This window comes from Cottoperca gobio, chromosome 8, assembly GCF_900634415.1.
Source record: "Cottoperca gobio chromosome 8, fCotGob3.1, whole genome shotgun sequence".
In the NCBI taxonomy this organism is placed as follows: Eukaryota; Metazoa; Chordata; class Actinopteri; order Perciformes; family Bovichtidae; genus Cottoperca; species Cottoperca gobio.
In genome coordinates this window covers 526623-544631 of record NC_041362.1, presented here as the reverse complement: position 1 = coordinate 544631, position 18009 = coordinate 526623, and the positions used below count along the sequence as shown (strand labels likewise).

Genomic DNA, 18009 nt, shown 5'->3' with positions numbered 1-18009 from the left:
GTAATTAATTATTATTGTTTTTACAGGCAGAATAATACACATAACAAACACGGAAATATGTTGACATGACAATATTCTTAACTTCACAAAGACAACTTAAGTTATAGTTAATTATTTTAATCAGTAATTCAAATAATGAGGTTTTAGGTTTAATACATTTAAGACCCACACTCAAAATAAAAATAAATGCAATCATAGATGAATCTTTATTGTAGCTGAACAGATTTAATAGAAAAACAGGACAAAAAACAAATTATAATTATTTATTTTAGATTGTCTGCGTGGACAAATGGGCGAATAACATATAATTCCCAAATGTTTCTGCCGTTTGCTCTGAGAAACATCGTGTGCAGCTCTACATGTTCTCAGAGGCTTCAGCGTGCTTCACTCCTGCAGCCATCACAGCGAAGAACACGTTGGGGAAGAAGGATCGGGCGTAGACGGCCATCTTTGGGAGCGAGGGAGAAATCACGACCTCTTTCCTCTTGTTGCTCAAAGTCTTCACGATCTCAGTCGCTGCCTCGTCCGGAGAAACGCCGAGTTTCTTTGTGTACGACACTGCGGAAGACAAAATAATACAGCTTTTATGTTCACGACATGGTTATCAAGGCTAAAAGTATTCACACTTTGTTTATTGTGCACTTTGTCTCTTTTTTGGTAAATTAATTCCACTAGTTTGTGTGTGTTGAGGGAGTGAGACAAAGTGAGAACGGGGAAAAAGGAAATTATTTAAGAGGCGCTGGATTATTTACACAACGTTATTAAAATAATATCAATATTTAATCTGTTTAAATATCACAGTTATCATCAATACCGGTATATCATGGCACCCCTACTTAAAGCATAGTCTACTACCTGTGACTTAACGAAAGTTTACACTGATATACATTTATATACATTTATTGTATGCAAGATTTAAGTATTTTATATGTATATCTTTTTGTATATTTTATATTTTATATTTTATATTTTATATTTTATATTTTATATTTTATTTTTATATTTTATATTTATATTTATTTTATATTTATATTTTATATTTTAAATTTCATATTTCATATTTTATATTTTATATTGATTGATTATTGATTTGATTGACAGCTGCAGTTACTTTTCAGACTTTGCTCTGCGGGAGTAAAAAGTAATGAAGCGTTTTGTCTGAAGTTCTTCTGATTCTCACGTGAGCAGATGGACGTCTCTGTGTTTTCGGACGGTGCAGAGAGGCTGATGAAGGTGTGGTTGATGGTGCTGACGGAGATGCTGTACTCCTCCACTTCAGCTCTCAGGCAGTCAAAGAAAGCCTGCACGGCGTGTTTAGAGGCGGCATCTGCAGAAAACACGCAAAGTAAAACACTTCATTACTTTTATGTTATTGTGAAGCTTCAGTGTAAACAATGCAAACACATGAGGTCATCACTGAGGCTCAACATGTCACAATATCGTTTTCACAATCACACAATTGGTTTTGTTAAGTTTTCACATACAAGGAATTTGTTTTGGTGCAAACATGAGCACAGTAAGAGAAACAAATAAATAATAATAAGAGCAAAATAGAAGAAGAAATATTATAAAATGTATAAAATCAAAGAATGTGTAGATAAATATATAAAATAAATACAATAAGAATATGAGAAATGACTGTGTCAGTATATCTAAATTAAAGTGTTAATATTGTGCAGAAATGTGCACAATTATCAGATGAATAACTTAATTAAGAATCACTTAATAACTTCCCACCTACATATGCATTCATTGATTTATATATTTATTATTAATTAAAATGTAAGAATACAATTTGCATTTTCATTCTTTTCTACTGGATTGGGAATTCTCTGAACAGTTTGACAGTGAGATTATATTTTCATGTTAGATGTTACCATATCTTTGTTTTTCCTTTGCCTATCATGCTCATTAAGGTGATTGCTTTCATTGTTTATAAATATAACTTATATTGTTTTAATCTTTGACACATTTTTTAATTTCTGCACAATACTATAACTTTTAATTAAGATATACTGCACCTTTATACAACAAAACTAATTCCTTGTATGTGAAAACCTACTTGTCAATAAACCCGATTATGATTTGTGTCTAAATTAAAACATATATTTCAAGCTGCTACTGTGGCAAACGAATAAATGTTTCTTTACAGGATTTAGTGAGAGATTATAAAATGTCAGACTAAAGCCAACAGGTTCTTTCTGTGCAGGAGCAAAATGCATTTCCCTTCATGACCCTCTGAACTCACACGCGCTACGAAAAGGCACGGCGAGTTTCCCCTGGATGCTGTTGACCAGCAGCAGGTGACCAGTTCTCCTGGAGATCATGGAGGGCAGCAAACCTGAAGCAGACGACAAGTAGATAAGATGACACGACGTGGAGTTATTCATCTCGTCTCGACAAAGTTCAAAATGTGTCCCGCAGCAGACGAGGTGATGCCTTTCACTCCTGAAGCAGCTGTCGGGTGGTGTCGAGGTGCCGACCCTCGATCCGGCCGGAGGGGCGAGGTTTACCTGAAGGTCAGGAAAGGTCGTTGGGCTGCGAGAGTTTTCTCAAAGTTACACAATAGGAGAGTTAAGTTGTTGATTAGCTGCGACCTCTACCGGCCTGTTGAGTCAGCAGTCAGTGACGTTAGAAATAGTCAAATCAAATATATTTATACAGTCCAATATCACAAACTACACATTAGTCTCAGTGGGCTTCACAGTACATACGACCCCGCACAACGACAAACTCCCAACTAACGGGAGAAGATGTTGTAAACCTGAGAGAGACTGAGGAGGATCCTCTCCCAGGACGCACAGACGTGCAACAGATGACGTGTGGACAGAACAAACAACTCAGGAGAAACACAACATGTCACAGAAATCCAGGAGGATTTCAAAGAAGCTTCCTGGTCCATCCATCCATCCATCGTCTACCGTTTATCTGGGGTCGGGTCGCGGGGGCAGCAGCTCCAGCAAGGAACCCCAAACTTCCCTTCTCCGGGCCACATCCTCCAGCTCAAATTGGGGGATCCCGAGGCGTTCCCAGTGAGGAGATATAATCTCTCCACCGAGTCCTGGGTCTTCCCCGGGGTCTCTTCCCAGCTGGACATGCCTGAAACACCTCCCTAGGGAGGCGCCCAGGTGGCATCCTTACTAGATGCCCGAACCACCTCAACTGGCTCCTTTCAACGTAAAGGAGCAGCGGCTCTACTCCGAGTCTCTCACGGATGGCTGAGCTTCTCACCCTATCTCTAAGGGAGACGCCAGCCACCCGTCTGAGAAAACCCATTTCGGCCGCTTGTACCCGTGATCTCGTTCTTTCGGTCATGACCCAGCCTTCATGACCATAGGTGAGGGTAGGAACGAAGATCGACCGGTAGATCGAGAGCTTTGGCTTCTGGCTCAGTTCTCTTTTAGTCACAACGGTGCGGTAAAGCGACTGTAATACCGCCCCCGCTGCTCCGATTCTCCGGCCAATCTCTCGCTCCATCGTCCCCTCACTCGCGTACAAGACTCCGAGGTACTTGAACTCCTTCACTTGGGGTAATGGCTCATTCCCTACCCGGAGTAGGCAATCCACCGGTTTCCTGCTGAGAGCCATGGCCTCAGATTTGGAGGTGCTGATCCTCATCCCAACCGCTTCACACTCGGCTGCGAACCGATCCAGTGACTGTTGAAGGTCACAGACCGATGATGCCATAAGGACCACATCATCTGCAAAGAGCAGCGATGAGATCCTCAGGCCACCGAACTGCAACCCCTCTCCTCCACGACTACGCCTCGATATCCTGTCCATGAACATCACGAACAGGATTGGTGATAAAGCGCAGCCCTGGCGGAGGCCAACATTCACTGGAAACGAGTCCGACTTACTGGCGAGTATCCGGACACAACTCTCGCTTTGGGCGTACAGGGATTGGATGGCCCTCAGAAGTGACCCCCTCACCCCATACTCCCGCAGCACCTCCCACAGTATCACCCGGGGGACCCGGTCATACGCCTTCTCCAGATCCACAAAACACATGTAGACCGGATGGGCGTACTCCCAGGACCCCTCCAGGATCCTTGCAAGAGTGAAGAGTTGGTCCGTTGTTCCACGACCAGGACGGAATCTGCATTGTTCCTCTTCAATCAGAGGTTCGACTACCGGCCGAACCCTCCTTTCGAGTACCTTGGAGTAGACTTTACCAGGGAGGCTGAGAAGTGTCATACCCCTGTAGTTGGCACACACTCTCTGGTCCCCCTTTTTAAATAGGGGAACCACCACCCCGGTCTGCCAACCCCTAGGCACTGTCCCAGACTTCCAAGCAATGTTGACGAGGCGTGTCAAATAAAAATACAACATGATGTCACAGAAATTATGTTTAGAAAAAGATCCAGGAGGATTTCCAAAAAATAAATATCAAGGCAGGAGCAGAGCACGATCACACTCACGCTCACATGCTCGCTCACACACACACACACACACACACACACACACACACACACACACACACACACTCACACACTCATACGCACACACTCACACTCACATGCTCGCTCACACACACACTCATACACTCACACACACACACACACACTCACACTCACACTCACACAGTCACACACACACACACTCACACACACTCACACACACACTCACACTCACATGCTCCCTCACACACACACACACTCACACTCACATGCTCGCTCACACACACACACTCACTCACTCACACACACACACTCCGTCGTCTACCTTTAGCCAGCGTGGCCGGTCCAAAGTAGTTGTTGTCCATCAGCAGCTTGTCCATCTCCAGAGACAAAGTCTGTGCCGGCGCTTTGACCTTCATGCTGCTGTTGAAGATGATGATGTCCAGGCATCCGTAACACTCCAGGATCTCTGAGATCACCTCCGGCATGCTGTCCATGTCTCCGAAGTCCAGCAGCACCAGTTTGGAGGGAAACGTCTGAGAAAGTGATGAAGAGGAGGAACGTTGACTCAAGTTTGATCCCTTTTCTGCTACTTGTGCTTCAGATTTTATTCTGAAAAAACGTATTATGCACTTATAGAATACTCATTACTATTTGAAGAAACCTTTAAATATTGCAAACATTAAACATCATCTTTGGCTGATGTGGATAAGTCGGTGTATCGATCTTCTTCCAGTTGTAATCAGTTCCACCAAAGAGGCATTTCTCTTCAAAACCTCTCACAGGTGTTCATTTAAATAACTATATATCTAATAATTATCTGATATTTCACAACAAACAGCAAAGATTAGAGAAAATAACACAAATTTAACGTGAACTTTTGCAGCAGAATTTAGTTTTTTCTTCTCTCTTCCATTAATCGTCTCGTGACCCCTCAGATTTCTCTGGTGACCCTTTGGAGGGGCCTGACCCCTATGTTGGGGTAACTAGCTAACTGTATATCAGGAAGTTAAAAGCAGCTGGAACAGTAAACACTGCGTCAGTATCAACAACGCAGTAATATATCACAGGAGACGTTTTACTGCAGAGTTCACTTTTAATACTTTAAATACATTTAGCTGGTAATACTTCAGTATTTTAGTATTTAACCGTTGTGTGTTTCTTGTTTCAGTACTTACTAAGGTTGGGTCTGAGGCGTTTGCCAAATCATCGGTAAGTTCTTCAAGTTTCTCCCAACTCTTCCCGCAGAGGATCAGCCGCGCTCCTCCTCTGTGAAACACAGCTGCACATTCTGCATGAAGCGCAGACAGTCAAATATTTAACATGTAGTTAGTGTAGCGTGTATAACACCAGCTCTGAGTGACATGTGAACAAAGCTTCAGAATATAGAGAGGAATGAAAGTGAAAAGTTTGGTGTATGTAAGTGCTACTGAAGTGGAGATTTCTGGTAAAGAGTGTGAGAAAAAGCTCCTTTAAAGATATGTATTGTAACATTCATACATGTTGTACATTGTAAAAATGTATATGAAATTAGACAGAATAAGTTCATTTACAGTACAATAATCACAGTGTTGATATAAATGAGTGAAATAGTATAAAATAGCAGAATTAAAATAGCATTGGAAATAGCAGCAATGAGTTTAAAGTGGCAGCATTAAAGAGTGTATAAAATATCACCATTAAAAGGCTAAAGTAAAGAGATATAAAATATCACCATTAAAAGGCTAAAGTAAAGAGATATAAAATATCACTATTAAAAGGCTAAAGTAAAGAGATATAAAATATCACCATTAAAAGGCTAAAGTAAAGAGATATAAAATATCACTATTAAAAGGCTAAAGTAAAAAGATATAAAATATCACTATTAAAAGGCTAAAGTAAAGAGATATAAAATATCACTATTAAAAGGCTAAAGTAAAGAGATATAAAATATCACTATTAAAAGGCTAAAGTAAAGAGATATAAGATATCACTATTAAAAGGCTAAAGTAAAGAGATATAAGATATCACTATTAAAAGGCTAAAGTAAAGAGATATAAAATATCACTATTAAAAGGTTAAAGTAAAGAGATATAAAATATCACTATTAAAAGGCTAACGTAAAGAGATATAAAATATCACTATTAAAAGGCTAAAGTAAAGAGATATAAAATATCACTATTAAAAGGCTAAAGTAAAGAGATATAAGATATCACTATTAAAAGGCTAAAGTAAAGAGATATAAAATATCACTATTAAAAGGCTAAAGTAAAGAGATATAAAATATCACAATTAAAAGGCTAAAGTAAAGAGATATAAAATATCACTATTAAAAGGCTAAAGTAAAGAGATACGTTTTTACTTTTGAAGATATTGAGCGAGCTTGCCTCCCTAATGTCTGCAGGTAAAGTGTTCCATAGCTTTGGTGCATAATTGCTAAAGTCTGCATCCCCAATTTTCTTTTGGATGTTTCTGGGAACATTTAATAAACCAGTAGTGGATGATCGTAATGTTTTTGGGGGCACATGGTTTATTAGAGAGTTGGCAGTGTAACTTGGTGCGGTTCCGTTTAGGGCTTTAGATACAAGAAGGCTAACACTGGACTGATGTGGTCTCTCCTCTTGGTTCTAGTCAGCAGCCTCGCTGCAGCGTTTTGGATGAGCTGAAGTCTCTCCGTTGTTTTGTTTGGGAGGCCGGTAAAGAGTGCATTATAGTAATCGAGTCGGCTTGAGATAAAAGCATGGATTAGTTTTTCAGCATCCTTTTAATTTATAAACGGTCTGATTTGAGCTATATTTCTAAGGTGGAAGAATGATGTTTTTGTCACCTTGTTTATGTGGGATTTAAAGCTTAGATCTGAGTCTATGATAACACCAAGACTTGTAACTTCAGGTTTAATCCAAGGAGTAAGTTTCCCCATGTTATTCAGCATCATCTCTCTTTTTGTTACAGAACCTACTAGTAGGATTTCAGTTTTGTTCTCATTTAATTTTAAGAAATGATTGCTCATCCATTTTTTTATTGCTGAATGGTGATGGAGTTAACAGCTGTAGCATCATTTGGTTCAGCAGAGATGTACAGTTGTGTGTCATCCGCGTAGCTATGGAAGCACACATTGTGTTCTCTAATGATGTCCCCCAGTGGTAGCATGTATAGGGAGAACAGTAATGGACCGAGGCAGCTCCCTTGTGGAACTCCAAAGTGGGCATCATGCTTCTCTGACACATGATCTCCAAGCCTGACAAAATACTTTCTCCCTTTGATATATGTTCTGAACCAGTTTAAGACACAGTCAGAAAGACCAACCAGTTTTTCAAGACGATTAATTAGAATGTCATGGTCGATCGTGTCAAATGCTGCGCTCAGGTCTAGCAGGATAAGAATTGAGACCTTGTTTGTATCAGAGTTTAGTCTGAGGTCACTAATTATTTCAGTCAGAGCAGTTTCGGTGCTGTGGCTCTGAAGCCTGATTGAAATTCCTCCAGGATGTTGTTTTCTTTAAGAAAGGAATTTATTTGGACCGAGAATATTTTTTCTAGTATTTTGCTGATGAATGGAAGGTTAGATATTGGCCTATAGATGGTCAGCGTATTACTGTCTAGGTTAGGTTTCTTTAGCAAGGGTTTTACAACGGCTGTTTTGAAGACGTCTGGGAAGATGCCCGTTAGAAGAGACGTGTTTATAATATTTAGGACGTGACTTGAAATGCTGTTGAATATCCGCTTAAAGAACGGCCGAACCCTCCTTTCCAGCACCTTGGAGTAGACTTTACCAGGGAGGCTGAGAAGTGTGATACCCCTGTAGTTGGCACACACTCTCTGGTCCCCCTTTTTAAATAGGGGAACCACCACCCCGGTCTGCCACCTCCTAGACACTGTCCCAGACTTCCACGCAATGTTGACAAGGCATGTCAACCAAGACAGCCCCTCAACACCCAAAGCCTTCAGCATTTCTGGACGGATCTCATCAACCCCTGCGGCTTTGCCACTGTGGAGTTGTTTGACTACCTCAGTGACTTCCATCAGGGAAATTGACGATGATCCCGCATCAGCTTCCAGCTCTGCCTCTACCATAGAGGGCGTGTTAGTCGGATTCAGGAGTTCCTCAAAGTGCTCCTTTCACCGCCCGATAACCTTCTCAGTCAAAGTCAGCAGGGTCCCACCCTTGCTGTACACAGCTTGGATGGTTCCCCGCTTCCCCCTCCTGAGGTGCCGGATGGTTTTCCAGAAGCACCTTGGTGCCGACCGAAAGTCCTTTTCCATAGCTTCTCCGAACTTCTCCCACACCCGCTGCTTTGCCTCTGCCACAGCAGAGGCTGCCGCCCTTCTAGTCCTTCGGTACCCTGCAACTATTTCCGGAGTCCTCCCGGATAACATAACCCGGAAGGACTCTTCAGTCGGACGGCTTTCTGACATGTGATGTTTAAATATGTAAATGAGGTATTATGTAATGTAACTGTTGGTGAGTTTAGCAGAAATCTACAAACACACAAAGTTAGAAACATAAACTCTGGATGTGATTCTGATGTTTTCTATCTACTCGTCTGACAGAAGATGGAAGCAGAAAAGCCAAAATCCATGTGTTTGTCTGTAAATAATGTAAAATCAATTGTAAGAGCAGAATCTTAGTTCTTTGCAGAGCAGTTTCCTACTTGTTAAAGCATGTTACCTTTTCCAAGCCCAGACAAAGCGTCGGTGATGACCACTACTTTATTGCGGACAGATGTTTTGGTCAACAGACCGATGATCACGCTGTAGAGGTAGAAGAATCCGGCTGTCAGCACCACCACACATGGCACCAGGAGAACAGTGGTGGTCCAGACTGGGTCCATGTCCTGGAGGAGATCCTGGAGAAAGGTTGTGTTTTAATACTAAATATGCAGAAAGGACATAAAATAAGAGCATACTTATCTGTGTAATTCCTCAAACAAAGTATTAAATGAGTTTGAAATGCAGGGAAATACACTTATTGGCTTTCTGGTGGAGAGAATAAGCATATGAGGGTTTTTGTTGTTAAAGCGTTGGTTGATTTGAACTCTTTAGATGGTGAATGATGGTTCTGAAGGTGCAGATGAGATGTGATGGGATGTCAAAGATAATTTAGGATCTAGTGAACATGATCGACAGGAAGAAAGGAGCGTTTCATACCCAGAAGCTTTCCGGCTCTGTAACATTGGAATCCATCTCACCTGCTTCAAACATTTTAAAATCTAACTATTCTTACAACTCTGAAATAAAAACAGAGAAGACAAACTTGAACCATGTTCTTACATCAAACATATGGTACATATACAAACTATGTTTAGATATTTATAGACATACACAATGGAAGCACTAAGATGTGTTTTGAAATATTAAATCCAGTTTTTGGGGTCAGAGGTGAGAGGTCAAAATGACTACAAAGAGACACAAAATGACACAAAGAGACTCAAAATGACACAAAGAGACACAAAGAAAAACAAAATGACACAAAGAGACACACAGAGACACACATTGACACAAAGAGACACACAGAAACACACAGAGACACAAAATGACACATAGAGACACAAAGACACGCAGAGACACGCATAGACACAAAGAGACCCACAGAGACACACAGAGACACAAAGAGACACAAAATGACACATAGAGACACAAAGAGACACACAGAGACACACAGAGACACAACATGACACATAGAGACACAAAGACACGCAGAGACACGCATAGACACAAAGAGACCCACAGAGACACACAGAGACACAAAGAGACACAAAATGACACATAGAGACACAAAGAGACACACAGAGACACACAGAGACACAACATGACACAGAGACACAAAGAGACACGCAGAGACACACAGAGACACAAAGAGACACAAAATGACACATAGAGACACAAAGAGACACAAAGAGACACGCAGAGACACACAGAGACACGCAGAGACACAAAGAGACACATAGAGACACACAGAGACACAAAGAGACACAAAATGACACAGAGACACAAAGAGACACACAGAGACACAAAGACACGCAGAGACACAAAGACACACGCAGAGACACAAAATGACACATAGAGACACAAAGAGACACATAGAGACACAAAGAGACACACAGAGACACACAGAGACACAAAGAGACACACAGAGCCACAAAGAGACACACAGCAGACACAAAGAGACACACAGAGACCACACAGAGACACAAAGAGACACACGGAGACACACAGAGACACAAGAGAACACAGAGACACACAGAAGACACACAGAGACACACAGAGACATACAGAGGACCACACAGAGACACAAAAGACACATAGAGGACACCAAAGAGACGAGACACCACGAGGCCACAAAGAGACCACACAGAGACACCCAGAGACACCAAAGAGACCCCAACACAGAGACACAATAGACCACACAGGGACAACACCAGCGACCCACACAGAAGACACAAAGAGACACACAGAGACACACAGAGGACACAAAGTAGACACAAAGAGACACACCAGAAGACTAAGAGCACCAAAGAGACACACGGAGAGACATACAGCAGATCACACAGAAGAGACACACAGAGACCACAAGAGACACCAAATAGACACACAGAGACACAGCCAGAGACACAAAGAGACACAAAGAGACACACAGAGACATTACAGAGACACAAAGAGACACACGGAGACATAAAGAGACACACAGAGACATACAGAGACACAAAGAGACACACGGAGACATACAGAGACACACAGAGACACACAGAGACACACACAGAGACACACAGAGACATACAGAGACACAAAGAGACACATAGAGACACACAGAGACACACAGAGACACAGAGACACACAAAGAGACACACAGAGACATACAGAGACACAAAGAGACACACAGAGACATACAGAGACACCCAGAGACACAAAGAGACACACAGAGACACACAGAGACATACAGAGACACAAAGAGACACACAGAGACACAAAGAGACACACAGACACACAGAGACACACAAAGAGACACACAGAGACATACAGAGACACAAAGAGACACACAGAGACACAAAGAGACACAAAGAGACACACAGAGACACAGAGACACACAAAGAGACACACAGAGACATACAGAGACACAAAGAGACACACAGAGACACACAGAGACACAAAATGACACATAGAGACACAAAGAGACACACAGAGACACAAAGAGACACACAGAGACACAAAGAGACACAAAGAGACACACAGAGACACAGAGACACACAAAGAGACACACAGAGACATACAGAGACACAAAGAGACACACAGAGACACACAGAGACACAAAATGACACATAGAGACACAAAGAGACACACAGAGACACAAAGAGACACACAGAGACACAAAGAGACACAAAGAGACACACAGAGACACAGAGACACACAAAGAGACACAGAGAAACACAAAGAGACACAAAGAGACACACAGAGACACAGAGACACACAGAGACACAAAGAGACACACAGAGACACAAAGAGATACACAGAGACACACAGAGACACAAAGAGACACAAAGAGACACACAGAGACACACAGAGACACACAGAGACACACAGAGACACAAAGAGACACACAGAAACACACAGAGACACACAGAGACACACAGGGACACAAAGAGACACACAGAGACACACAGAGACACACAGAGACACAAAGAGACACAAAGAGACACACAGAGACACACAGAGACACACAGAGACACACAAAGAGACACACAGAGACATACAGAGACACAAAGAGACACACGGAGACATACAGAGACACACAGAGACACAAAGAGACACACAGAGACACACAGAGACACACAGAGACACAAAGAGACACACAGAGACACACAGAGACACACAGAGACACACAGAGACACACAGACACACAGAGACACACAGAGACACACAGAGACACACAGAGACACACAGAGACACAAAGAGACACACAGAGACACAAAGAGACACACAGAGACACACAGAGACACACAGAGACACAAAGAGACACAAAGAGACACACAGAGACACAGAGACACACAGAGACACACAGAGACACACAGAGACACACAGAGACACACAGAGACACACAGAGACACACAGAGACACAAAGAGACACAAAGAGACACACAGAGACACAAAGAGACACACAGAGACACACAGAGACACAAAGAGACACACAGAGACACAAAGAGACACAAAGAGACACACAGAGACACAGAGACACACAAAGAGACACACAGAGACACACAGAGACACAAAGAGACACACAGAGACACACAGAGACACAAAAAGACACATAGAGACACAAAGAGACACACAGAGACACAAAGAGACACACAGAGACACAAAGAGACACAAAGAGACACACAGAGACACAGAGACACACAAAGAGACACAGAGAGACACAAAGAGACACACAGAGACACAGAGACACACAGAGACACACAGAGACACACAGAGACACAAAGAGACACAAAGAGACACACAGAGACACACAGAGACACAAAGAGACACACAGAGACACACAGAGACACACAGAGACACACAGAGACACAAAGAGACACACAGAGACACACAGAGACACACAGAGACACACAGAGACACACAGAGACACACAGAGACACACAGAGACACACAGAGACACACAGAGACACACAGAGACACACAAAGAGACACACAGAAACACACAGAGACACACAGAGACACCACAGGGACACACAGAGACACACAGAGACACACAGAGACACACCAAAGAGACACATAGAGACATACAGAGACACAAAGAGACACACGGAGACATACAGAGACACCCCAGAGACACAAAGAGACACACAGAGACACACAGAGACATACAGAGACACAAGAGACACACAGAGACACAAAGAGACACCAGAGACACACAGACACACAGAGACACACAGAGACATACAGAGACATACAGAGACACACAGAGACACACAGAGACACACAGAGACATACAGAGACACACAGAGACACACAGAGACACACAGAGACCTACAGAGACACACAGAGACACACAGAGACACAAAGAGACACACAGAGACACAAAGAGACACACAGAGACACCACAGAGACACACAGAGACACAAAAAAGACACAAAGAGACACACAGAGGACACAGAGACACACAGAGACATTACAGAGACACACAGAGACACACAGAGACACACAGAGGACACACAGAGACAATACAGAGACACACAGAGACCCACAGAGACACACAGAGACATACAGAGACACAAAGAGACACAAAGAGACACACAGAGACACAAAGAGACACACAGAGACATACAGAGACACAAAGAGACACACAGAGACACAAAGAGACACAAAGAGACACACAGAGACACAGAGACACACAAAGAGACACACAGAGACATACAGAGACACAAAGAGACACACAGAGGACACACAGAGACACAAAATGACACATAGAGACACAAAGAGACACAAAGAGACACACAGAGACACAAGAGACACAAAGAGACACACAGAGACACAGAGACACACAAAGAGACACAGAGAACACAAAGACACAAAGAGACACACAGAGACACACAGAGACACAAAGAGACACACAGAGACTACACAGAGACACACAGAGACACAAAGAGACACACAGAGACACACAGAGACACACAGAGACAACACAGAGACACACAGAGACACAAAGAGACACACAGAAACACACAGAGACACACAGAGACACAAAGAGACACACAGAAACACACAGAGACACACAGAGACACACAGGGACACACAGAGACACACAGAGACACACAGAGACACACAAAGAGACACACAGAACCACACAGAGACACACAGAGACACACAGGGACACACAGAGACACACAGAGACACACAGAGACACACAAAGAGACACACAGAGACATACAGAGACACAAAGAGGACACACGGAGACATACAGAGGACACCCAGAGACACAAAGAGACACACAGAGACACACAGAGACATACAGAGACACAAAGAGACACACAGAGACACAAAGAGACACACAGAGACACACAGGACACACAGAGACACACAGAGACATACAGAGACATACAGAGACACACAGAGACACACAGAGACACAAAGAGACACACAGAGACACACAGAGACACACAGAGACACAAAAAGACACACAGAAGAACACAGAGACACACAGAGACACACAGAGACACACAGAGACATACAGAGACACACAGAGACACACAGAGACACACAGAGACATACAGAGACACACAGAGACACACAGAGACACACAGAGACACAAAGAGAGACACAGAGACACAAAGAGACACACAGAGACATACAGAGACACACAGAGACACCAAAGAGACACAAAGAGACACACAGAGACACACAGAGACACACAGAGGACACAAAGAGACACACAGAGACACACAGAGACACAGAGACATACAGAGACACACAGAGACACACAGAGACACACAGAGACACACAGAGACACAAAGAGAGACACAGAGACACAAAGAGACACACAGAGACATACAGAGACACACAGAGACACAAAGAGACACAAAGAGACACACAGAGACACACAGAGACACAAAGAGACACACAGAGACACAAATAGACACACAGGGACACACAGAGGACACACAGAGACACAAAGAGACACACAGAGACACACAGAGACACAAGAGACACCAAAGAGACACACAGAGACATACAGAGACACAAAGAGACACACGGAGACATACAGAGACACACAGAGACACACAGAGACACAAAGAGACACAAATAGACACACAGAGACACAGAGACACAAAGAGACACAAAGAGACACACAGAGACATACAGAGACACAAAGAGACACACGGAGACATAAAGAGACACACAGAGACATACAGAGACACAAAGAGACACACGGAGACATACAGAGACACACAGAGACACACAGAGACACAAAAAGACACAAAGAGACACACAGAGACACAGAGACACACAGACACACAGAGACACACAGAGACATACAGAGACATACAGAGACACACAGAGACACACAGAGACACACAGAGACACAAAGAGACACACAGAGACACACAGAGACACACAGAAGACACAAAGAGACACAAAGAGACACAGAGACACACAGAGACATACAGAGGACACACAGAGACACACAGAGACACACAGAGACAACACAGAGACACACAGAGACATACAGAGACACACAGAGACACACAGAGACACACAGAGACATACAGAGACACACAGAGACACACAGAGACACACAGAGACACAAAGAGAGACACAGAGACACAAAGAGACACACAGAGACATACAGAGACACACAGAGACACAAAGAGACACAAAGAGACACACAGAGACACACAGAGACACACAGAGACACACAGAGACACAAAGAGACACACAGAGACACACAGAGACACAGAGACATACAGAGACACACAGAGGACACACAGAGACACACAGAGACACACAGAGACACACAGAGACACAAAGAGAGACACAGAGACACAAAGAGACACACAGAGACATACAGAGACACACAGAGACACAAAGAGACACAAAGAGACACACAGAGACACACAGAGACACACAGAGACACACAGAGACACAAAGAGACACACAGTTTGGGGATGTTGCTTCTGATTATTACTGTATATTTCACAGCCATCTTGCCATGTTGGTCTTTGCTTTACATGAAGTGTGATCCGTCCTCCTTCAGTTATTTGTCATCAGATTATGAAGACCGGCACTCACATGTTCCAGATTTGTCCAACAGGGAACTTGAAGATAACCTTTCGGTTGAGGTTTACCAGCCGAGCGCCAGCTGTTTGTCTAAATATAAACTGCCCTAGAAATAGACACTATATCTCACACAAAGAGTAGGAGCCACATTATTCCACGACAGAGTCAAGAGATAAAAACACAAAACTAAACGCTGCACTTTTAATTCTATGCGGCAGCTTTGCAGAATGAAATGAAAGACCAAAACTAATTAAAATCCTCCAGCAAGTCGGTGAAGTGTCACTTTACACAGATTAAAGAGAGCTGGTCGTGTGTAACTGACCTGGATCCTGCAAGAAGAATTGAATTAGCTGCCAACACTTCTGGGTCTTTACTCCTCATTCACACAGCTCCTCCGACATGACGGCCTGCAGCGCTGCCACAGAATACTTTGGGATTTGAGCTCTTTTAATAGCAGCACAGCTGAGTCAGTTATTTCCACACATGTTGTGGACATGGTATGTTTAGTGACAGGACAGGGGGGGTGCTGCAGGGAAGAGAGGGGTTTCCATTGGCTTCTTATAGCTGACATGTATGATGTATTTTGAAAGTCAAGTTCAGTTATATCTTCACTCATTTCACTCCAATTTGCTCTAAATAAATTAAATAATAGACAAATATCATTACATGAAATAGGCAAAGAAGAAGAATGAAGAAGAAGAAAGAAGAAGAAGAAGAAAGAAGAATGAGCAGAGAAGAAGAAGTAAAGAAGAAGAAAGGAAGAAAGAAGAAGGAGGAGAAGAAGAATGAAGAAGAAGAAGAAGAAGAAGAAGGAAGAAGAAGAGAAGAAGGAGGAGAAGGAGGAGAAAGGAGAGGAGAGGGAGGAGAAGGAGGAGAAGAAGAAGAAGAAGAAGGAGGCGAAGAGAAGAAGGAGAAGAAGGAGAAGAAGAGAAAAGAAGGAGAAGAAGAAGAAGGAGGAAGAAGAAGGAGAAGAAGAAGGAGAAGAGACGGAGAAGAAGAAGAAGAAGCAAACGAAAGGACGGAGAAGGAGAGAAGGAGAAGAGAAGAGGAGAAGAAGAAGAAGGAGAAGAGGAGAAGAAGAAGGAGGAGAAGAAGGAGAAGAAGAAGAAGGAGAAGAAGGAGAAAGAAGGAGAAGAAGGAGAAGGAGAGAAGAAGAAGAAGGAGAAGAGAAGAAGGGGAGGAAGAAGAAGGAGAAGAAGAAGGAGGTGGAGAAGAAGGAGAAGAAGAAGGAGGTGGAGAAGAAGGATAAGAAGGAGAAAGAGGAGAAGGAGAAGAAGAAGAAGGAGAAGGAGAAGAAGAAGGAGAAGGAGGAGAAGCAGAAGAAGGATGAGAAGAAGGAGAAGAAGGAGAAGAAAGAAGAAGAAGAAGAAAGGAAGAAGAAGGAGAAGAAGGAGAAGAAGAAGGAGAAGAAGAAGAAGAATGAAGAAGGAGGAGAAGAAGAAGGAGGGAAGAGAGATGAGAAGAAAGAAGGAGAAGAAAGAAGAGAAGAAGAAGTAATTGAAGAAGAAGGAGGAAGAGGAGAAGAAGAAGAAGAATGAAGAAGGAAGTAATTGAAGAGAGAAGGAGAAGAAGAAGAAGAATGAAGAAGGCGAAGAAGGAAGAAGAGAAGGAGAAGAAGAAGAATGAAGAATGAAGGCGAAGAAGGAAGAAGAAGGAAGAAGGAGAAGAGAAGAGAATGAAGAAGGAGGAGAAGAAGGAGAAGAAGGAGAAGAGAGAAGAACTGAAGGAAGGAGGAGAAGGAAAGAAGCCGAAGAAGAAGGAGAAGAATGAATAAGGAAGGAGAAGGAAGACAGAAGAAGAAGCAGGAGAAGAAGAAGAAGGAGAGAAGAAGAAGAGAAGGAGAAGAAGAAGAAGAAGCAAGA

The 18009-nt window shown here is 42.8% G+C and overlaps 1 protein-coding gene across 4 annotated transcripts; it reads right to left on the bottom strand.

Moving 5' to 3' along the window:
* Window positions 1-249: 249 nt before the first annotated feature.
* On the bottom strand, window positions 250-16603 carry dhrs7ca (dehydrogenase/reductase (SDR family) member 7Ca). 4 transcript variants are annotated; one of them, XM_029438144.1, is made up of 8 exons: window positions 16470-16568; window positions 16160-16253; window positions 9048-9225; window positions 5579-5691; window positions 4726-4936; window positions 2249-2341; window positions 1181-1327; window positions 250-558 (listed from the first exon to the last, which is right to left on the bottom strand). In XM_029438144.1, exons 3-8 carry the CDS (start codon window positions 9208-9210, stop codon window positions 356-358), a joined length of 930 nt encoding a protein of 309 aa, XP_029294004.1. In that variant the 5' UTR covers window positions 9211-9225; window positions 16160-16253; window positions 16470-16568; the 3' UTR covers window positions 250-355. The 4 variants fall into 4 exon arrangements, with proteins under 4 accessions (XP_029294004.1, XP_029294003.1, XP_029294002.1 ...); XM_029438143.1 differs by lacking the exon at window positions 16160-16253 and having other exon boundaries at window positions 16470-16603; XM_029438142.1 differs by lacking the exon at window positions 16470-16568 and having other exon boundaries at window positions 16079-16173.
* Between the last annotated feature and the right edge of the window lie 1406 nt (window positions 16604-18009).